This window comes from Oryx dammah, unplaced genomic scaffold (assembly GCF_014754425.2).
Source record: "Oryx dammah isolate SB20612 unplaced genomic scaffold, SCBI_Odam_1.1 HiC_scaffold_26, whole genome shotgun sequence".
Lineage (NCBI taxonomy): Eukaryota > Metazoa > Chordata > Mammalia > Artiodactyla > Bovidae > Oryx > Oryx dammah.
In genome coordinates, this window is record NW_024070210.1 from 73,062,717 (window position 1) to 73,086,563 (window position 23,847).

The window sequence follows — 23,847 nt, forward strand, 5'->3', positions numbered from 1 at the left end:
TATGGTTATCTTCCCTAAAGGACCCGTGGACCAAATTCTCAGACCAACACAGTGAACTCTGATCAAACATATGTTTTATTTGAAAAAGAGACACTCTGGAGGAAAAGCGTGGGAAAAGAATGAAATGAAGAGGTCAGATGTCAAAGCAGCAGCCCTGAGTCAGAGCTCCTACTTCTTTCCTGGCCCATTCCCCACTTGGGGGCCACAGCCATGCCCTCCTCTCCACTTGGGTGCAGTGTGAAGCCCCCAGGTCACTCCAGACTAATGTGGTAGAACTTCTTCCACCTCTAGAGTGAGGAAGGGAAATAAGGCATCCCGCAGTCTCTTCAAGGTTTCTCTGCTCATGACCACAGGCAGGGCGTCCACAAGGAGGTCTGGGTTTATGTACTGCAGGTAGAAAAGCACGTAACCCAGCAGCCTAAAGAAGATCATGACCATGAAGATAAAATACCTGAAATGCCTGCAGAGAGACATTCATCGTTAGCATGGGGGAAAGAGACAGCCCAGGAAGCAGCAGCAGGAGGTGAACCTCATCTTCATAAATGACCGTGAATCGCTTTCTTTGGGCCAGCCTGATGGGGAAGTGGGGCATGCAGACACAGAGGGTGAGGGCAGGGGGTAGGTGATAATAGAAAAAGACTGATGTGGTCATGAGAACTGGGATACAGCCCTCCTGACTTTTAAGCCCTCCAACAGAAGTATGGCAAAACCAATACAATATTGTAAAGTAATTAAAAAAAAAAAAAAAAGAATAGATGTCCACACAGAAGAGCTGGAGATGCAGAAGGATAAGACCTTCCAGGTACTATATATGCAGGCCTTTGTGGGGATTGTCACAAGAGATCCAGAACTGCACTCTTGAAAGTCTCATCATCAGCGGTCCTCCCCACTCTACTATAGCAAGAACTTTTAGAATGTGAAATATGTCTGGGCCATCTCTGACATTAACATCCACAGAAAATGATTGAGTTGTGGTTTTTTTTGTTTTTTGTTTTTTTTTTTTGCTAAACATCACGTGCCAAAAGAAACCAACTCGGGAATTCCCTGGTAGTCCAGTGGTTAGAACTCCATGTGGGCTTTCACCGCTGAGTGTGCAGTTTCAGTCCCTGGTTGAGGAACTAAGATCCTATAGGTCACATGGTGTGGCCAAAAAAAGAAAGGAAGGAAGAACAAAAGAAAATAAGAAAGAAAAAGAAACTGAAACAATAATAGGTTGTGTGCATGTGTTTTCTTGTGTGCACCCAAGAAAATTCCACCCTGAAAACCGGCCCAAGGCTTTCCATCTTTAACTATACTGCTGCTGCTGCTGCTGCTGCTAAGTCACTCAAATCGTGTCCGACTCTGTGCTACCCCATAGACGGCAGCCCACCCGGCTCCCCCGTCCCTGGGATTCTCCAGGCAAGAACACTGGAGTGGGTTGCCATTTCCTTCTCCACATGAAAGTGAAAAGTGAAAGTGAAGCCGCTCAGTCATGTCCGACTCTTAGTGACTCTGTGGGCCGCAGCCTACCAGGCTCCTCCGTCCATGGGATTTTTCCAGGCAAGAGTACTGGAGTGGGGTGCCATTGCCTTAACTATACTAAAATGTCACATATTGAAGCTTTTCATTAAAGTGCTACACGGAGCATCTTAGTCTCCTTGTTTCAAAAATTAAAAAAGAAAAGGCACGGAATTCAAGTGCTTTTTTTTTCTCTAAAATTTTACAGCCTGCAGTAAAAGAACTAAGAAAATTAATGCACTTTGAACTCTCTTTCCAGTGAAGAGGAGAGCAGATTATCAGGTTCAGGATCTGAAAAATAGAAAGGAGCCCTACTATGAGTCTTAAGAGTGGAAATTGAAATTAAAATGCAAGCTTCACCTTAAACGTCTCCAAAACAGCCATTTTCTCCAGCCACCAAGTCCTACATTACTCTGGTTTTCAGGAAAGAAGAAAGGGAGAGATGGTAGAAATCTGGGGCTGCCTGATATTTAAAAATTCTGGTTGGTGGATGTGTTTATCCTTATTCTACATGCTCTTATCAAGTCACTTACTACTACAGAGTGAGCACGAGCTAGACTAGGAAAACACAAGATTCTAACTTACCTGTACCAAAAGATTCTCTTCTGTTTCTTAATGATGGTCTTCTCCTGTGGGAAGCAATAAAAGCCACAGGTGTGCCTGTCCATGTGCTCATAGAAAGGCAGTGTAATAGCGTGACTAAAAGCTTGACCCAGGAGTCACTGGCTCTGCCACTTCCTAGCTGCTGTGGTGTGAAGCAAGGTACTGAGCCTTGTTAATTTCCCACCTCTAAGGTTATTGAAAAGAAGGGAAGGGGGCAGGGGGCAGGAAGGGGGAAGCCAGGGTAGGAAAAGATAGAGGAAAACTCCAATCTGGGGCAAGGAAAACTTACCATATTGCTTTGGATTGTCTCCACCAGAGTTGACCCCGGTTTCACTGTTTGGACGGAGTTGTTCTGGGCTTTGCATCTGGGTGACAAAGATCAGATCCAAGAATTAAGTAACATAATCTGTGGGGCCACTGAAAGATGCTTTTCTAAGTCATGCAATGTATGCAATTCATTTCCTAGATTCTTGATAACATTCACAAGGAACAATATTCAAAATGTGTAATTGGTCAATATGCAAAGAAACAGCAAAATGTGGTCCAGTCTCAAGAGAAAAGACAACCAATGAAAGGTAACCATGACACAACCCTGATACTGGATTCACACTGCAAAAATGTGAGTTCTATCTCCTGCTGGCAGTTCAAACTTCAGTTCAGGTCTGATATCCTCAGCTGGCCACAGAATGCCTTGGGAGTGCATGGTTTTGGAGGTCAGTTTGTGATTTGGTCAGAGTTTAGATACAACTTGAGACTCTCCATCTCTAGCTCTCTGTTTTTTAATCCAGCAGTTTGACTACACTGAGCTCTGTCCTCTATTTTCTATCTCAGAGAGACTGTACGATTCCCTCAAGACTTTTAAATTGACCTTCACATCAAGTTTAGCTTAGCCTCAGACTCAGTTCAGTTCAGTTCAGCCGCTCAGTCGTGTATGACTCTTTGTGACCCCATGGACTGCAGCACAGCAGGCTTCCCTCTCCATCACCAACTCCCGGAGCCTACTCAAACTCATGTCCATCACGTCGGTGATGCCATCCAACCATCTCATCCTCTGTCCTACCCTTCTCCTCCTGCCTTCAATCTTTCCCAGCATGAAGGTCTCTTCAAATGAGTCAGTTCTTCACATCAGGTGGTCAAAGTATTAGACTCTGAGCTTCAACATCAGTCCTTCCAATTAATATTCAGGACTGATTTCCTTTAGGATTGACTGATTGGATCTCCTTGCAGTCCAAGGAACTATCAAGAGTCTTCTCCAACACACAGTTCAAAAGCATCAATACTGCAGCACTCACTTTTCTTTATAGCCCAACTCTCACATCCATACATGACTACTGGAAAAACTATAGCTTTGACTAGATGGACCTTTGTTGGTAAAGTAATGTCTCTGCTTTTTAATATGCTGTCTAGGTTGGTCATAACTTTTTTCCCAAGGAGCAACCATCTTTTAATTTCATGGCTGCAGTCACATTCTGCAGTGATTTTAGAGCCCCCCAAAATAGTCTCTCACTGTTTCCATTGTTTCCCCATCTATTTGCCATGAAGTGATGGGACCAGATGCCATGATCTTAGTTTTCTGAATGTTGTTTTTAGCCAACTTTTTCACTTTCCTCTTTCACTTTCATCAAGAAGCTGTTTAGTTCCTCTTCACTTTCTGCCATAAAGGTGGTGTCATCTGCATATCTGAGGTTAGTTATTAATATTTCTCCCAGCAATCTTGATTCCAGCTTGTGCTTCATCCAGTCCAGCATTTTGCATGATGTACTCTGCATATAAGTTAAATAAATAAGGTGACAGTATACAGCCTTGACGTACTCCTTTCCCGATTTGGAACCAGTCTGTTGTTCCATATCCAGTTCTAACTATTGCTTTTTGACCTGTATACAGATTTCTCAGAAGGCAGGTCAGGTGGTCTGGTATTCCCATTTTTTAAAAAATTTTCCACAATTTGTTGTGATCCACAAAGTCAAAGGCTTTGGCATTGTTAATCAAGAAAAAGTAGATGTTTTTCTGGAATTCTCTTGCTTTTTTGATGATCAGTGGATGTTGGCAATATGATCTCTGGTTCCTCTGCCTTTTCTAAATTCAGCTTGAACATCTGAAAGTTCATGGTTCACATACTGTTGAAGCCTTGCTTGGGGAATTTTGAGCATTACTTTACTGGTCTGTGAGATGAGTGTAATTGTGCAGTAGTTTGAGCATTCTTTGGCATTGCCTTTCTTTGAGATTGGAATAAAAACTGACCTTCCAGTCCTGTGGCCATTGCTGAGTTTTCTGAATTTGCCAGCATATTGAGTGCAGCACTTTCACAGCATCATCTTTTAGGATTTGAAATAGCTAAACTGGAATTCTATCACCTTCACTAGCTTTGTTCATAGTGATGCTTCCTAAGGCCCAGGACTTCACATTCCAGGATGTCTGGCTCTAGGTGAGTGATCATACCATCGTGATTATCTGGGTCATGAAGATTGAGCTCATCTTTGTATGAACTGTTCCCTTGGTGTCTCTAATTTTCTTGAAGAGATCTCTAGTCTTTACTATTCTATTGTTTTCCTCTGTTTCTTTGCACTGATCACTGAGGAAGGCTTTCTTATCTCTCCTTGCTATTCTTTGGAACTCTGCATTCAGATGGGTATATCTTTCCTTTTCTCCTTTGCCTTTAACTTCTCTTCTTTTCTCAGCTAATTGTAAGGCCTCCTCAGACAACCATTTTGCCTTTTTTCATTTCTTTTCCTTGGGGATGGTCTTGATCCCTGCCTCCTGTACAATGTCACGGACCTCCATCCATAGTTCTTCAGGTACTCTGTCTATCAGATCTAATTCCGTGAATCTATTTGTCACTTCCTCTGTATAATTGTAAGGGATTTGATTTAGGTCATACCTGAATGGTCTAATGGTTTTCCCTACTTTCTTCAATCTAAGTCTGAATTTGGCAATAAGGAGTTCATGATCTGAGCCACAGTCAGCTCCTGGTCTTGTTTTTGCTGACTGTATAGAGCTTCTCCATCTTTGGCTGCAAAGAATATAATCAATCTGATTTGGGTATTGACCATCTGGTGATGACCCTCAGACTAAAAACGATCAGATGAGAAAACCGCCTCTTGCCTTTCCCTTCTTCCAGCTGGCAGCTCCCCCTCCAGAATATGCTTGGTTTTGGTCACTCTCCAGGGCCTTCAGATTGTTCATTCATTTGTTTTATTTTGTTGCTCAGCGTTTGGAACTGTGTCCTGCCAGAGGGTCAGTTCCAGTAAAAACTTTTAGAATTTTCATGGGAATCTTTTTGTAATCATCAAATGTTGAAGAAAGGGGAGAAGCAGCCCAGATTTCAGGATCTGGCCTTGATGGAATAGTTTGCTTGAGGCTAGTCCATCTCTACAATCAACTATAAAAACTGGACAAAGTACATAAAACAGCCACTTGAATGAATTAAAGAATGTAGTCAGAAGATGAGGGGATACATATCCTGAGCAAAGTAAAGCATACTGAGATAATCCCTCATTCATCCAAGTCCTTTCCCCAAGGGCACTTGCCAATTTCTGTTACAGTGAATAGAGTCCAAGCAGCAAGTGGCAGCATCAATTGGCTGAGGAGACAGAGATTGCAGTTTAATTCCCTAAGAGGGAAAATCCAAGGAAAGAAGGAACCATAGAGAAATGAGTTCAAATATCTGCATGAACCTCCCTTAAGGTGATAGCTGGCTCTTAAGCTTTATATGAGTAGCTCAGGATTCCAAGAAAGCCCAGAGAGCAGAAGATGCCTCAAGAGCTGAGCAAAGATTATAGTAGTCATGCTGTTCTGGGAAGTAGAATTAGGAGTTTGAGACCTGTTACACTCAGACCCTGATGCTGGGAAAGATTAAAAGCAAAAGGAGAAGGGGTGATAGAGGATGACATGATAAGAGAGCATCACTGACTCAGTGGACGTGAATTTGAGCAAACTCTGAGAGACAGTGGAGGACAGAGGAGCCTGGCAGGCTGTAGTCCATGGGGTCACAAAGAGTCGGGCATGACTTAACAACTGAATGGAGACAGAGACTGGAGTTTAAGACTGTGAGAGGGAAAGTCCAAGGAAGGGTTTCAGTCCTGAATCTTTCTGAGCTGTTCCAGCTTCCCGCCCTTCGTCGCTGCTGTTCAGCCTCTCAGTCATCTCCGGCTCTTTGCCACCCCATGAACTGCTGTGGGCCATTCTTCCCTTTCCTTCAATATCGCCTGAAGTTTGCTCAGATTCATGTCCATTGAATTGATGATGCCATCCAACCAGTTCATCCTCTGCTTCCTTCTTCTTGTCCTGCCCACAAGCTTTCCCAGCATCAGTCTCTTCCAGTGAGTTGATTCTTCACATCAGGTGGCCAAAGTAATAGAGCTTCAGCTTCAGCATCAGTTCTTTCAGTGAATATTAAGGGTTGATTTTCTTTAGGATTGTCTGGTTTGATCTTCTTGTAGTCCAATGAACTCTCAAGTGTCCTCTCCAGCACCACACAGATTGAAAGCATCAATTCTTCAGTGCTCAGACCTCTTTATGGTCCAACTCTTGCATACATACATGACTACTGGAAAAACTATAGCTTTGACTATACAAACTTTTGTTGGCAAAGTGGTCTCTGTTTTTTAATTTGCTATCTAGGTTTGTCATAGCTTTTCTTCTAAGGAGCAAGTATCTTTTAATTTCATGGCTAAAGTTACCATCTGCAGTGATTTTGGAACCCAAGAAAACAGAATCTGTTTATACTTTTTTCCCACCTATTTGCCTGCCACTATAAGGTAATGGGACTGGATGCCATGATCTTCGTTTTTTGAATGCTGAGTTTTAAGCCAGCTTTCTCACTCTCTTCTTTCACTCTCATCAGAAGGCTGTTTAGTTCCTCTTCACTTTCTGCTATTAGAGTGGTATCATCTACATATCTGAGGTTGTTCATATTTCTCCCAGCAATCTGTCCTTGGGTGAGTCGTTTATTAATTCCTTTGTTTTTGAGGGATAGCGGTACATGAATTTTCAACTGTGCAGAGGACTTGTGCCCCTAACCCCCACATTGTTCAATCTATAAATGAATTGTATTTCTATATACTGTTCAGTTCAGTTCAGTCGCTCAGTCGTGTCCGACTCTTTGCGACCCCATGGATTGCAGCACACCACTCCGTGTCCATCACCAACTCCCGGAGTTCACTCAGATTCATGTCCATCAAGTCAGTGATGCCTTCCATCCATCTTATCCTCTGTCGTCCCCTTCTCTTCCTGCCCCCAACCCCTCCCAGTATCAGAGTCTTTTCCAATGAGTCAACTCTTCGCATGAGGTGGCCAAAGTTAGTAATGAATTAGAAAATCAAATTAACAATTTTCTTATTTACAATAGCATCAAAAATATCAAATATCAAACCTAGGAATAAATCTGATGAAAGATGCACAAAACACTATAGAAAACTACAAAACATGTTTATGAAAAATAAATAAGATCTAAATACATGTAGGGATAAAAATGTTCATGACTTGGAAAACTCAATGTTGTTTAGATATTGTTAATCTCCAAATTTATCTATAGATTCCATATAATTACAATCAAAATCTCAGCAATATTTTCTTGGTAGAAATTTAGAAGCCAATTTTAAATTTTATATGGAAATTCGAAGAGCCAAAAATAGCTAAGATAGCCTTGAATAGTCTTGAAGAATAGCATAAAGTTGCAGAACTTAAGATATGCTAAATCAAAACTAATTATAAAACTAAATTGTATAATCAGCTCCAGTTTCATCCATCTCATCAGAACTGATTCAAATGTATTCTTTTTAACGGCTGAGTAATACTCCATTGTGTATATGTACCACAGCTTTCTTATCCATTCATCTGCTGATGGACATCTAGGTTGTTTCCATGTCCTGGCTATTATAAACAGTGCTGCGATGAACATTGGGGTAAATGTGTCTCTTTCAATACAGAGTGAAGTAAGCCAGAAAGAAAAACACCAATACAGTATACTAACACATATATATGGAATTTAGAAAGATCGCAATGATGACCCTGTATGCAGGACAGCAAAAAAGACACAGATGTGTATAGCGGACTTTTGGACTCTGTGGGAGAGGGAGAGGGTGAGATGATTTGGGAGAATGGCATTGAAACATGTATAATATCATGTAAGAATCGAATTGCCAGTCTATGTCCGATGCGGGATATGGCACGCTTGGGGCTGGTACGTGGGGATGACCCAGAGAGATGTTGTGGGGAGGGGGGTTCATGTTTGGGAACGCATGTACACCCATGGTGGATTCATGTCAATGTATGGCAAAACCAATACAGAATTGTAAAGTAAAATAAAAAATAAATTAAAAAAAAAAAAAAAACTAAATTGTAATTGTAATCCCTGTCAGTCAGTCAATTCAGTTGCTCAATCATGTCCGACTCTTTGCGATCCCATGGACTGCAGCACACCAGGCTTCCCTGTCCATCACCAACTCCCGGAGCTTGCTCAAACTCTCATCCATCGAGTTGGTGATGCTATCTAACCATCTCATCCTCTGTCATCGCCTTTTCCTTCTGCCTTCAATCTTTCCCAGCATCAGGGTCTTTTCCAATGAATCAGTTCTTCCCATCAGGTGGCCAAAGTATTGGAGTCTCAGCTTCAGCATCAGTCCTTCCAATGAATACTCAGGACTGATCTCCTTTAGGATTGACTGGTTGGATCTCCCTGCAGTCCAAGGGACTCTCAAGTGTCTTCTCCAACACCACAGTTCAAAAGCATCAATTTTTGGTCCAATTTTTTATGAACCAATTCTCACATCCATATATGACTACTGAAAAACTATAGCTTTTATTATACAGACCTTTGTCAGCAAAGTAATGTCTCTGCTTTTTAATATGCTGTCTAGGTTGGTCATAAGTTTTCTTCCAAGGAGCAAGCATCTTTGAATTTCATGGTTGTAGTCACCATCTGCAGTGATTTTGGAGCCCAAGGAAAGAAAGTCTGTCACTGTTTCCATTGTTTCCTCATCTATTTGCCATGAAGTGATGGAACTGGATGCCATGGTCTTTGTTTTTTGAATGTTGAGTTTTAAACCAGATTTTTCACTCTCCTCTTTCATTTTCATCAAGAGGCTTTTTAGTTATTCTTTGCTTTCTGCCATAAGAGTGGTGTCATCTGCATATCTGAGGTTATTGATATTTCTCCCAGCAATCTTGATTCCAGCTTGTGCTTCATCCAGCCTGGCATTTTGCATGATGTACTCTGCATATAAGCTAAATAGGCAGGGTGACAATATACAACTTTGACATACTCCTTTTCCAATTTGGAACCAGTATATTGTTCCATGTCCAGTTCTAACTGTTGCTTCTTGACCTGCATACAGGTTTCTCAAGAGGCAGGTCAGGTTGTCTGGCATTCCCATCTGTCTCAGAATTCCAGTAGTCTATGCTTGTAGTCAATGCCTCTATCCTTGTGTAGTATTGGCACAGGATAGAGGCACAAACTCATGGCACAGAATAAAATATCCAGAACAGACTCACACATACATTAATATGTCACCTTACTTATAAAACAAGGCACCACTGAAAATGCATGCTTTTTTAAATAAATGGTGCTGGGCCAACTGGCTATCCACACATTGAAAAAATGCATCTTGATCTCTACCTCACACCACACACACGAAAAAATTTCACATGAATGTTTACATTCATTTGAATGTAAAAGGCAAAACAAACAGAAAATTCTTTGGGAAAGCATTAAAGAATAGTTTTATTATCAAGAAAAAGTACTGAGCAAAAAAAGAAAAGAAAAAACTTTCATGGATTGGATTTCCTTAAAATTAAGAAATTTTTTATCAAAAGATTCCATTAAGAGAGTAAAACAGAAAAGCCATAGAAATGACTGTAACGTGTGTGTGTGTGTCCGTCCATATCTGATGATGGATCACATAAAAAAAAATATAAGGAAATCCTATAAAGCAATAGGAAAAAGCTGGATAATATCCCAAATAAAGGCAAAAAACTTATTTTAAAAGCAGATAACCAAATTTCAAGTAAGCATTTTAAGGTATATGTATTAATAATCAATAGTGAAATGCATTATTAAAATAAAAATTAGATATCACTATACTCCTGCCAGAGTGGTTAAAATTAAAAAGACTGTAAATATGAAGTGAAAATGAGGAACAGAATGACTGGAACTAGTATAGATTCTCATTGGAGAAGATTCTGGTAATCCATTTTGGAAAATCATTTGACTTTGTTTACTAAAGCCACAGATATGTATACTCAATGACTTGGGAATTCTACTCCTTGGTACATAACTGACAGAAATGAGTATATATGTCAACCAAAATACATGGACAAAAATGTTTATAACAACTTGAGTTGAATAACCCCAATCTGGAAATGACCAAAATGTTCATCAGTGGTAAAATAGATAAATTGTGCCATATTCCTACAATAGAATATTATACACAGCTAGGAAAAGGATGAACCACAGAGCCATGCAGCAATGTGGATAAATGTCAGTGAAAGCCAGAGACAAGAGAGAACATACTGAGTTCACATGAAGTTCAAGATCAGACAAAACCAAGAAGAAATGATAGAAGTTAGAATCATGGTTACCTTTGCAAGAAACGATGACCAAGAAGAGCACACAGGGAGACTTTTGGTGTACTCAGAATGTTCTATATCTTGATCTGAGTCATGTTAACATACCACTTGAGATTTATGCACTCTCTGTATATTGCATAATACAATATAATACATAACACAGTTAAAGAGTATAAGCAAACAATGGAAAGTGTGTCAAGTCCTAAACCATGCAAGTCTACAAATACACAAAGTATGTAAATGGCTATCACTGGGGCCCCCAGTAGGGGTTCACCATGTCCTGGGAAAGGGGTCCACACAATCAATTTTTTCACGAACAACACTCAACTGAGGACGCATGAAAAGAGACCTTTTAAACACCAACTGCTGAGAAAGGCAAGAGAGAAGCCTGAATGCTGATGAATTTTCAGTACAGAACATGGAGCAGAAGTTGACAGGGATAAGTTGTTGGGGGCTATTTATAGTGATACAAACTGGTCTGAGAAGTACTCTGCCCTTCAAGGACCACCGGGGACTATAGCTTCATCCCACCAATGAGGTCATTTTCCCAAACTTACACTTCTTTTTCAAGAAGAAGCATCTCCTTTTCCTTTTCCATCTGTCTCAGAATTTCCTGGTATTTCTTCCCATGGGGAAAAAAAAATATTGATCATAATCAAGAATTTCTGTATCAATGACATTTCACTGTCATTGATAAAAGATTCTCTTAAGACTAACTCCTAATTTTCCAAATGGTGCATGCAGGAATGTATACACACAAGTATGAAGATGTTCTAATAAAAAATTAGGATATTAGTGACTGGATGGATGCATATGGAAAAAAAGGAAAAGAATTCTCTCCTTGGATCCTGCTTATAGGAAAATCCCAGCTCTCACACTTATTGTATTTTCAGAGTGCATTACCAAACTTCTTTGAACCTGTGTCCTCTTGATCATAACAACATGATCCTCAAAGGGTTACTGGACAAACTAATTGAGAAAAATACTGTATGTAGATTGCTTAAAAATATTATATGGGCCAATATAAATAAATCCTTAACATACATCTGGTTCTTGTTGTTGCTGCTGCTGCTGTTGTATAAATGGGATTTCCCCTAGTGGCAGATTTTAGCCTAAATGAGAAACCAAGGGATCCGTAGCATTGGAACAATTCTGCCCTACTGTGACTTGTCCCCAGGGGCAGTGTACCTTTATGTAGTGGGCCTGATCCTCACAGAGCTGATACACAGATTGATAGTCACTCTCTATCTAGAAAGAAATGAGAATTAACAAATTTCATGGATTAAATCACAATAAAGCCTGGGCTACTCCCAACTGGTGCATTGGCTATTTGGCTGGTTACCTAGCAACTTCTTACCAGGGAAAGCAACCACATCATAAAGCCGGTGATCTCATCATTCATGGGCAGGGTCTAATTTTGAGCAAAGAAAGTTGTTTTCCCAGGTTCTCATATGCCTTTTATATGAGACATCAGGAGATGTTTCAGGGCACTTAGATATGGGCTTCAGCAACAGTGTCTGAGTATTTGAGGTAGAGGGGTATTTAAGGAATGACAAGACTAGTACTTTTAACATAAGCTTTCTTTTCCTTTACCTGCAGGTGAGTCAGAAATTCACTTGCCAGATATTCTTGGTCCTCCCCTTCCCGTGCCTCCAACTGTTCTGTTTCTAAAACCTTTGGGGTTCTCTCCCATTTGTATCCTGAACAGACCCTCAGTGGAGGAGACTCCACCTCTACCTTGACCAGTTCCTTCTCTTGATTGGCACAGGATTCTGTTGACTTCTGTAGTTTCACCTGGTAAAGACAGTGTGTGACAGCAGAAGGTTGAGAGCATTCTTTTGTGAAAGCAAATGGGTAAAACTCATCTTCCCCCAGACAGGCAATAAGCATAACAATGGTGGTAGTGGTGGCTTAGTCTCTAAGCTGTGTCCTTTTCCAGGGGATTTTCCTGATCGAGCGATCGAACCCATGTCTCCTGCATTGCAAGCCATGTCGTGCATTGCAAGCCATGTCCTGCATTGCAGGTGGACTCTTTGCTGGTGAACCACTAGAGAAACCCAGGGCATGATGATAATGGCTATCATATAGTGAGGACAGACCATAATAACCTGGAGTGGGCAATATTATTGGCCCATTTACAGGTGCTGCTGCTGCTGCTAAGTCGCTTCGGTCGTGTCCGACTCTGTGCGACCCCATAGACGGCGGCCCACTAGGCTCCTCTGTCCCTGGGATTCTCCAGACAAGAACACTGGAGTGGGTTGCCATTTCCTTCTCCAATGCATGAAAGTGAAAAGTGAAAGGGAAGTCGCTCAGTCGTGTCTGACTCTTCACGACCCCATGGACTGCAGCCTACCAGGCTCCTCCGTCCATGGGATTTTCCAGGCAAGAGTACTGGAGTGGGGTGCCATTGCCTTCTCCAATTTACAGGTGAGGAGGAGACAAAAGCAAGGAGAAGTTAAGTGCATGACTTATTTAAAATCACACAGTGGCAGAGTCGACGTTTAAGCTTTGGTTTTCTGACTGCCCAGTCTTTGGACTTAATCACCCTTCTTCCTCCAGTCCTACTGAATAAAGTGCCAACCTGTTCCTCCATCTTATACTCCACTGGGTGCACTCACATGCAGCCTGAATCATGGAGCAAAAGAGAAACCTTCTGCCTCTTTTTCAGAGAAAAACAGAACAGGAGTGCTCTGGCATGCTGGGCTCAGCCAAATTGTCATATTCGCCACATAAAGCTGCAGAGAGCATTTCCATAGGATTTCTGCCCTCTACTGGGCATCCAGTTCATCTTTTCATTCAACAAATATTTAGCGAGCTACTACCATGTGCCTGACATTATTCTAGGCACTGGGGAAGTAGATGTGAACCACACAGACAAAACTTCATGCTCTCATTGGGTTTGCCACCTAGTAAAACATTCAATTCAATAAAAAAAAAAAAACTCCCTTAAGTTATAAACAATGGGTTAGAAAATCAAATACAATTGTTGACCTATCCTTCTGCAATTGTGGAAGTTAGTATTCTCTTCTTCCTCGACTATCTGTATTTGTGTGTCATTTAGATAATAAATTTTTAGAGGGCAGGTCCCCGATGGGCATTCAGAATGTATGTCCTATTGACTGATGGATGAAGAGGTCTCTGGAGCAATTCCCTTCACTTTGGGGCATTGTAGTCATCTCTGCCACCAGTGTGACTAAAACTGAAGTTGCAAATACTGCAAAATAATTTATGAATGCTGCCCAGGACAGGGGGTAAAGCAGAGGGAACAAAGGACACTGCCTCATCTCTGCGAGAACACAGACAGACTTAGCCTGGTGGGTTCTTGGAAGCTATTCCTCCCCAAAGTTAGAATGTCACCACATCTCCCAGAAAATCAGTATATTTGCTTTTCTACTCACCTTCAATTCTGCCAATATCTGCTTTAGGGCTTCTTTATCCAGGCCAACATTCTTAAATTTCCTTGAAATCTGAAATACCATCCCCCAAATTGTAAACTGAGTAAGGCATCCGGACATGAAAACATGGGATAGAGTCAGACTTGAAGGTCTCAAAGTAGCAGAACAGTGGTTAATTGACTCAGATCCCAGATGGACGCTTAATAGAAAAGTGTCTCTTGCTTCCTCTGGAATCTGCCTGACTCCACGTCAGCTGAACAGACCTTTTTGTTCCCAGAGCCCATGAAAAGTACGGCACAAAGGAGGCAAGGCAGTTGGGGAGAGAGGGAAGAAAAACTGGTGCAGAGCAGCTGTGGGAGGGAGGGACAATTCTCTCCTCTCATATTCCTTTAACCTTCCCATCCCAGAGCTGTAACTCCCAGAGGACAAAGGATGGTGTCAATTAGCCAGTTTGTTCTAAGAGATTTGGAAGGCAGATTGGGAGGGAGCACACACATTTTGCCAGTTCCTCTTCCTCCTGTTTTTCTGACTGGGGAGTTCGGAAAGATGATGGATCCTATTGGGATTCCTAAGAAATGAGCCTCCTTTCAAGAGTGGGCTTATTATCCTGGGACCACCCTCCCTCCCCCAAAAAATCAGGGCCCACCTTACCTCCTTCTGCACCTCCACCACGCTCCTGCTTAGAATTTCCTTGTTGTTTTCCTGGGGAAAGAAAGAGGTAAAGGATACAAACTGCACCCTTCTCTCAAACCCTCTTCCTCACTGGGCCACTGAAATCCCATCCAGGGCGAGGACCCCACACAGAGCATCTGGGAACAGAGCCCAGGTCTCGCCCCCACGCCGAGCACATCATGCCCAAAACACTTTGCTAGACAGCTGTGATTTCCACAGACACAGCAGTGACCAGCAATGATGGTCCCCTGGGAAAGAGAGAGTGGTGGACTGCAGCAAAATGCATCACACTGTCCTTTTCTAGACACCTCCTTACCAGCTTTGCCGTCTCTAATTCCAGGTCCCGCAGGGCTTCCTCCCTCTCAGATATGAGGTGGTTCAGCTCCTCCCTCTCTCTGGCTTGTCTGACCGACAGTGTGATATCTCTTTCCAGACTGAAACATAGTCACCCAGGGTCGGCTCAGTCCAAAGGAAGCTGCCAGGGCCCCAGCTTGAGAAGCTACTGCCAAGGTCTCAGCGAGCCAAAGTGACCTCCCAATGCGGTGGCAATAAAATAACGACTTAATGTGGAAATGTAGTGAAAAATCTGTACATAAACCCTTCTGAGGACACCACTGTTTATGGTTCAGAATTTAAACAACTTGCCTCAATTCCTGGACAAAGAAGTAAACCTTCCTCCCACCCACCTCTTGATCCCAAGGGGCATTCAGATGAGGAGAACTTTCCCATCCAACTACAAAGCCTGACCTTCGAATAGTTTCTTCCTTCTCTTGAATTTTTTTGAGAAGAACCTGATTTGCCTCATCCATTCTCTGCAGGTCCTTTTCAAGGTCTGAGTTCAGTAAGTCCAGGTTCTGCTTTGTGACTTCTAGTTTCGGTATTTCCATCACCTCCTGCCTGCAGGAAAACCGTCTTCATTACCAAACTCAGGACAGGAAAACAGATGAGCTCTCATCTCATTTATTGCCCTGTCTTTGGTTGTCACTACGCCTCGCCAGCCTTGCATTATCATTGTCCACAATAAATTGATTTCTATGATGTTTTGCACAAAGCAAATTCTTGGAGTCAAATCACATTTTAATTTTAAATATTACAAATGGAACCCATTACAACACAAATCTTTTAAGAAGCAAAAGAAATATTTTTTTATTTGAATGATTAGATTCTAACTTACTTGTTTTCAAAAAATTTATACAGAGTATGTGGACTCCACACCACACCTATAAAGAATTCAAGGAAGAGGCATGTTTTCAGGCTTCCTTTTTTATAGTCTACTAAGGAGTTTATTATATTGAAAACCTTCTGTACTAAGGGGCAGGGACGAGGGTCTTTTCCCCAAATAAGACTGATTTGTTTTTGGAGATATTGGCTGTCTCTACAAACCCCACTTCTAGTCTGATGAAGTCCAAAGAACTGAAACCAAAGCCTTTCCTCCCTAGGAAGGCTTCCAGGCTTGAGGACACTGTCCTGCACAGTCAAGGTTTTCTTCCTTACTGGATTGCAGTAGATGCTTCCTATACTAGTTCCTCGTTCTTGTTACTTACACATCATCCAATGGGTCCTGTCCAGCTTCTTCCATTGTAGGTCTCCTATGTTGTTAATATAAACATGTGTTATGGAAACAAAGTTTCTAGTGTTCAACATAGTCATTAGCCCCAAGAAGGAGCAGAGAAAAGGTTTGAACAGGCAAGACAGAACCAAGACTAAACTTATGCCTCCTAGACCCTTTTGTATTTCAGAATCAGTTGCAATATTTTGCTAGATTTCAGTAAGCCAGATCATATCTCTTAAATGAATCTCATAAACGAATCCCACTGGAGTACAGAAATCTTTTTGTTTTCACAAAAGTGTTTTTACACTTTGGCTACCTTGCCCCTTTCTTGCCTACACATTGGCAGGTAAAGTGCTAGGAGAACTCAAGTTTGTATCTATTGGCAAACACGCTGAGAGTTTATTTCTAACCCTGACCTTCAAGGAGACTTAGAAAAAAAGAATAATAGAAAAATTGGAGGATATAAAAGAATTGGTTGGCTGATTTCTGTTGGTTTATAGCCATCCTACTTTTTTTTTTTTTTTTTACAAACTCTAGATATTATGGCTGGGTTGATGCTGAAATGGGAACAGATAAAGCAGCCTGGGTAACAGGATATAATGACTGAAAGGGGTTATATGAAAATGTCAGGTTCTTAGGGATGGTATCTACTCCACTGCATCAAAATTAAAGTTCAGGACTGAACCCAACCTAACAAAAGGAGAACACCAAATCTCCTTCCACATTCCATCTTCTCTTCCTTCTCTCTTTCTTTGAAGCTTTTTTGTTTTGGTTTTATTTCCCCTTTTAATTCCTTCCTGTACCTTCTTCTCCTTTCATAGCCCTCCCTGAATTTCCCTTTTCTTTCTACTCTCTTTACACATTAGGAAGCCCAGCTTGTGATGATGCCCTTGAGCTCACCCTTCTCTTCTCAACAGAGATTTCTTCTGCTCCCACTGAGATTTCCAACTGAATGTCACAAGTTTCAGAAAAGGTATCTCCTTGATGATGGCATTCTCCACATACACCTGGACCTGTCATCTCTAGCCGGGTGGGGCAGCATGTCATAGTGGATAGGGGTGGGTGGGGTGAAAGCAACTCCTTGTCATCTCTGTAGGCAGAGTGAGAGCAGAGTTCAGAACTTTAGGACAGTTTAATTCTCTTCCTAAAGAGCGATAAGACCCATGGAACAAATTTCTGGACACCATTTAAACTGCTCTGAAACAGCACTCATCTCTATGAGACACATTCCTTCATTTCCCCAAATCCATTGACCCAGCAGTAGTTGATATCATGCTCATTTCCTTCACAACCTCTGTGTGGTATGTGAGCAAATTACTGTACCCAAATCCAAACCAAGCACCTCTAGTCAATGTAGTCAAGAGGTGAGCGGTGGGAACATCTGAGAGCAGGGTAGGAAGAGTATGAAAGATGTCTTATCTATGAGCCAAGCAAATCTTCATTCTTAACCAAGTTGGATTTTTGGAGCAGCAAAACAAATTTCTTTATTTTTCCTAAGGAGGCACTGCCAAGTCATTGGGAAGAAAAGCCTGATGTTTCAAAGGTAGTTGAGTATGTGGAGGTCAAGCTGGAAGGAGGAAAGAGGAGGGTTAGATCCAGAGACCCTACTCACCTGCTCACTTATAAAGAATTCTATCCTCATTTTTTTGAGATCTTAAATTAATGGAATAGTAGATGGGATTTTACATTATTAATGTCACTCTACTAACCAGTTCTAGATTCCTCTCTGTATTATGGGAGGAAATGAGGCAAGATACAGAATTGGTGAGATATCCTTATAAAGGTGTGTGCTTGGACTTCGTATCTTTCATTTCCATCCCTCTTACTTGGTTCACTTCTCCAAGATGTAATTCTAACCTTTTCCAGCTAAATGATACTAACCTTAAGTCCTTAGAAAGGCCTTGCAGAACACACCACTCTCTCTCCAGGAAAATCTCTCTCCCACACAATTATCTGTCATGAGCTTATCCATCCTTCTCAGCTCAGCTTAGATGCTGCTTCTTCTACACTCTCTCAGATACCACACCCTCAAATCCTGGCAGAATTAATCCCTCCAACTTCTATTCTCTTTTGTTATTTTGTGTTGTTTTTAGGAACGTGCTCACAATGGTTTTCACTCCACAGTTAATCTATAAACTTCTTGAAATAGCGTATTTTAATCAAAGCCATTTTGATTTCCCTCCTGATTTGTGCTGCAGGGGTACCATTTGCAGAATTCAATAGGAATGGTGCCCCCTAGAGTTCAAGAAGAGGATGACCCTGAAAACAGAGAGTGGGTTAGATACAGAGAGCACGCAGATCAAAACCGAATTTCACTGGATTTCACCCTGTCCTGGCACTTTGAAGCCGTGGTACCCGGGCCATTACTTAAGCTCTCTGAGGTCCGGTTTCCTGATCTGTAAGATGTGGATTACTCCTGCTTCGCAAAGTTACGTGTGCTCAGTTGCTTAGTTGTGTGCAACTCTGTGGCCCCATGGACGGTAGCCCACCACGCTCCTCTGTCCATGGAATTTTCCAGGCAAGACTACTGGGGTGGTTGCCACTTTCTACTCCAGAGGATCTTCCCAACCCAGGGATTGAACCTACATGTCTTGCATCTCCTGCATTGGAAGGTGGATTTCTTTACTGCTAGTGTTACCTGGGAGATTAAATGAACTAACATATGTAAAATGCCTAACCTTATGTGTGGCATGTGTAAGCACCTAATTCTCATCATTAGCCAACACAGATATATTTCATTTTTTAATCTTATATTACCTTTGCACATGGCATATGCTGAATGGTTTAGAATGAATGAATGAGTGAATGAACAATTCATCCCACTCCCTTTATCTAGAGCAGTTGATATCTCCTCCCTGTCCTTTCCACCCTCCTGGGAGATGCTTCCCTGTACACTCCCATTAGCACACTCTCGTTGGCAGTACAGCATTCTCAACAAAGGGCCACACTCCCCAGGAGGCCAATCTGTAATCACTGGGGATGCAGTTTGAAAGCCTCTGTTAAACTCCTTAGAGCAGTAGGCACCTCTGATTGAGAATCAGTGATGAAGAAAATATTCTCTCCAGTCACCGCACCCTCCTTTCCTTAAAGACACCACACAAAGACTTCCTTGGTGGTTTAGTGGTTCAGGCTCCACAGTTCGGCTGCAGGAACACATGGGTTGTCCCCTGTATTGGGTTGTAATTATTTTTATTTTAGCTATTCTAATTGATTTGCAGTAGTAGCTCATCACAGTCTTGACCTGCATTTATTTACCTAATGATTAATGATGGTGAACATTGCTTAGTTTACCATTTATATATTCTCCTTGGTGAGATGTCTTTTCATGTTCTTTGCCTGTTTTCTTCTTGGATTATTTTTTCCTGCTGAGTTTGGGGAATTATTTATATATTTTAAATACAATCCTTTGTCAAGTATGTGATTTGCAAACATTTTCTTCCAGTCTATAGCTTTTCTTTCATCCTATTAACAGTTTTCACAGAGCAAAATTTTAAAATTTTAATGTCAATTTATAGATTTTTTTTTATTTTATGGATCATGCCTTTGTTTGATCTAAGCCCTAAGTCCTTAAGTTATTTTATTATGTTTAATTTTATTTTTGGTTTTCTGTTTTACATTTAAGTCTATGATCCATTTTCAGTTAACTTTATGTATGAGGTTATATATTGAGGTTCATTTCCTTGTCTATGAACGTCCAAATCCTCCAGCACTGTTTGTTGAAAAGACTAACATTCTTCCAATGAGTTGTTTTTGCGCCTTTGTCAAAATTCTATTGTCCAAATAATGGTCTTTCAACAGGTTCAGCTAGTTAAATCCAGCTGTGGTAATACAACATTTAGCCCCTAGGTAAATGCTGTTGTAAGTGAAAATTTTTTTCCTTTTCATTGGAAAAGTAGAACTGTAGAGTTAAATCTATTTTTTTTTTCTGGGCTTCTCAAGTAACTCTATTAGCATTTGGGCTTCCCTTGTGGAAACTGCCTGCAATGTGGAAGACATGGGTTTGATCCCTGGGTCGGGAAGATCCTCTGTGGAAAAGGATATGGCAACCCATGCCACTTAGTATTCTTGTCGGATATGACTGAGCATCGAACACCAATAAACAAGTAACTCTTAGCATTTAACAAATGCATATGTATGACTAATTAGTAAAATGTATTTGGATCTTTCTATGGAATAAAACATAGTTTGAAGTCCTGGGCCCCTATACGTATAAATTTTTAAGAGTATGGCCCATATATTCTTTTTCCTGGTGCAGTGTGTAATCCATGAATGTGAACCACTTGCTGTGAACACAAACCCAAATATATGCCTTCTTGATGTAGTTCTGTTCATGTGATCCTGGCAAACATAAAGAATGATATATGTATCAAGAAGATAAAGACCTATTTAACACATCAGTTTTTTTTTTTTTTTTAATGAATCTGAAAGCAATTAACTCTTTAGATTCCCTATGGCACTCCCTACACCTAGCTGTCCTCTTGTAATGAGGCACCAGAGAACTCTAAGCTTCAGCAGCTTAGGGAAACAAAGAATTGATGGTTTCTATTTATTGTTTTGGACTTCCCTGGTGGTCAGACAGTAAAGCATCTGTCTATCAATGCGGGAGACCTGGGTTTGATCCCTGGGTTGGGAAGATTCCCAGGAGAAGGAAATGGCAACCCACTCCAGTACTCTTGCCTAGAAAATCCCATGGACGGAGAAGCCTGGTGCAGGCTACTGTCCATGGGGTGGCAAAGAGTCGGACACAACTGAGCAATGTCACTTATTTCCTGTTTTGAGTTCTGACTCTTTATCTCAACAGCTTAGTTTTACTGAGAACTGCTCCTGTTTTGTTCCAGTACCTAAGGCTATAGAGGAGGTCTAGACTAATTTGCATGACTGCAGAATGCAATTTTAACCATTTTCTTAGAAATCCCACAAGTCAGAAGGATTTGTTCTGTTACGCTATTTTAGGTCCCTACAAATATCACAACATAGCAAGACAAATTGTTGCAGCGTCAAGAATTAACTTTGTTTTCTGATTAAGGAGAATTCATTTTCAGTCATTGGATTGCATAATGGAAGAAGATCAGAAATGTAGCCTTAATAACAGTTTAAAAATCTTGCATACTCTCTTAACATGCAGATATGTGAAAAATGAAATCTTTTGAGATTTAAAAGAGATTCACTTATTTTGCATTTTTTATAACTCTTCATAACATTAAGACTAAGTTGTCAATCAAAACTAATAGAATAAAATAAAATTTCCTGTATCATTATTAGCGCTGTTCACAAGGTAACAGTGAATTTGCACAATTTGTAATCAAAGTTTATGACATCAGAATGGTAGAGGCCTTGGGAATGCCCATGGAAGCTGGAGGCTGTGTGATGTGGTCTCTGACATAGCAACAGTGAATGTCCCTGCATAGGTCTGGCATCAAGGGATGAGGTTCAGTGGATGGCTGCCCCTCAGTCCTCACAGCAGTTGGATGGGGAGAATGTCAGTAGGGTCAGTAGGGACCATGATGTATGGCTAACTCTTCTGTCCCATTTTCCTGAAAGAACAAAAGCTGAAGATCCTGGTTATAATACAAGGAAGGGTGGGTGGCAAGGGGAGGAAGCAATACAAACACATTGATATCAGGCATTCCATTGATCTTGAAAAGGCAGGCTGAGGAACAGATTTGACTTGATGAAAAAAAAAAAAAAGATCTTTTTTTTGTACCTTGATTTCTATGGGAACATTCATTCATTCCATTTATGCAGTGCTTTATGATGACCTATTTTGTTGGGAGTTTTGGGCTTCCCTGTGGCTCAGGCAGTAAAGAATCTGCCTGCAATGCAGAAGACCCAGGTTCAATCCCTGGGTTGGGAAGATCCCCTGGAGAAGGGAATGGCAACCCACTCAAGTATTCTTGCCTGGAGAATTCCATGGACAGAGGAGCCTGGTGGACTACAGTCCCTGGGATCAAAAAGAGTTGGACACAACTGAGCAACTGACACTTTCACACTTAAAATAACATCTAAATGTTTCCAGTCCCTGTCTTTCCTCCTGTTCAGAAAAAAGACTCTTGTGTTTGCTAGCATCTTCTTACTCTCTTGATCTCTGTTGATTGATCCCAGAGCAGTTCCTATATTTGAACTGCCAGAGTAGAATCAGAAACAGGTGAGAAAAAGTGAGGAGAGGGGGGAAATGAAGGAAGGTAGCTAAACTGAGCTCCATCACATCAATAAAAAGTGGGAAAGAGGGGACGGGGAGAAAATGGACGGGGTGGAAAGGGGTGGGGAGTGTCTTGACAGGTGAATCAGCCTGAGGGCCCGGTGGTGGGAAAGAAATTGGCAGAGGACAGAAAGGTAAAGACCAGGGTGCTTCAGTCGTGAAATAAGACCTCCCCTTAATATTTAAAATTTATTTAGTAGTTTTGACAGACACAATATAAAGAATTGCTCTTTGGCAGTAGGTGGGAGAACGAAGTCTCATTTGGACCTGATGCTGATACTTACAGAAGCAAGGCAATGAGAATCCAGGACTCATAAGGGTTACCCTGCAGCATGGAATCCAACAGGTCCAGACCCTGCTGAGGGGACTTTCACTTAAGAGGAGGGACGTATCCAACTTTAGAACTGGGCAGGCAGAGAAGCAGACTCCAGTAGATCAGAAAAGACATGGGTAAAGTCCCGAATCCAAAGGGAATTGGTAAGGACGGTGCAAATGTAAATGTGATCAACCAGAGCTACAGCAGTTGAGTGCTGTCTCCATTTCTCTACTGCCTACAGGGGTGGGAGGCTCTCATGCTTTGGAAGGAGGTCAGATGAAGTCAAGGAAACCCTGAGCTGAATTACTGCTGGAGTCACTAAAAGATCCTAAAAGGGAAAATATTTAGTAAATGTTTTTATACTTATTTTCCTCACCTGACCATGCCTCACTGTTGATTGGTGGGTATTTATTTAGAATATAAACAAATGTTGATTTTTATGATTGCTGTCACATGCCATTCTAAGTATTGGAATTCAAATTAAACTTATTTAAATTCTATGCGTACTTGCATAATACCTATTGTTTATATCCCTGGAGAAGGAAATGGCAACCCACTCCAGTATTCTTGCCTGGAGAATCCCATGGATGGAAGAGCTTGGTGGGCTACAGTCCACGGGTCGCAAAGAGTCGGACATGACTGAGCGACTGCACTTCACTATTGTTTATATAGTATTTGAATTTTGCTGATTGTGCCAATAATATCCTTACAGCAATTTTTCTATACCTAAGATCACAAATTGCATTTAGTTGTCCATGTCTTTTTCTTAATTATTATTGAAGTACAGTTGATTTGCAAATTTGTGTTAGTTTCCAGTATGCAGCAAAGTGAATCAGTTAAACATATATCCAATATGTTTTCAGATTCTTTCCCCATATAGGTCATTACAGAGTATTGAGTAGAGTGCCCTGTGCTATACAATAGGTCCTTATTGATTTTGTGTATAGTAGTGCACATGTCAATCCCAGTCTCCCAATTTATCCACTTCCTCTCTGGTAACCATAAGTTTGTTTTCTATATCTGTGACTCTATTTCAGTTTTGTAAATA

At 41.2% G+C, this 23,847-nt stretch overlaps 1 protein-coding gene across 1 annotated transcript; it reads right to left on the minus strand.

Annotated features, from left to right (window-relative positions):
• Positions 1 to 261: 261 nt before the first annotated feature.
• On the minus strand, positions 262 to 16,311 carry LOC120853256 (transmembrane and coiled-coil domain-containing protein 5B). Its single transcript, XM_040226999.1, has 12 exons — positions 16,277 to 16,311; positions 15,480 to 15,629; positions 15,049 to 15,166; positions 14,712 to 14,762; positions 14,064 to 14,132; positions 12,403 to 12,459; positions 11,854 to 11,913; positions 11,223 to 11,287; positions 4,979 to 5,110; positions 2,390 to 2,465; positions 2,083 to 2,126; positions 262 to 460 (listed from the first exon to the last, which is right to left on the minus strand). The coding sequence occupies exons 1-12, from the start codon at positions 16,309 to 16,311 to the stop codon at positions 262 to 264; spliced, it is 1,056 nt and encodes a 351-aa protein (XP_040082933.1).
• Between the last annotated feature and the right edge of the window lie 7,536 nt (positions 16,312 to 23,847).

Bases quoted from the DNA above. Each gene is read 5' to 3' on its own strand.
- LOC120853256 (XM_040226999.1), bottom strand. From the start codon at position 16,311: ATGGAAGAAGCTGGACAGGACCCATTGGATGATGT. The intron at 12,460-14,063 runs GTGAGTAGAAAA...TGTCTTTACCAG, and splicing joins AGATATTGGCAGAATTGAAG to GTGAAACTACAGAAGTCAAC. The intron at 2,127-2,389 runs GTAAGTTTTCCT...TGCTTCCCACAG, and splicing joins AGACAATCCAAAGCAATATG to GAGAAGACCATCATTAAGAA.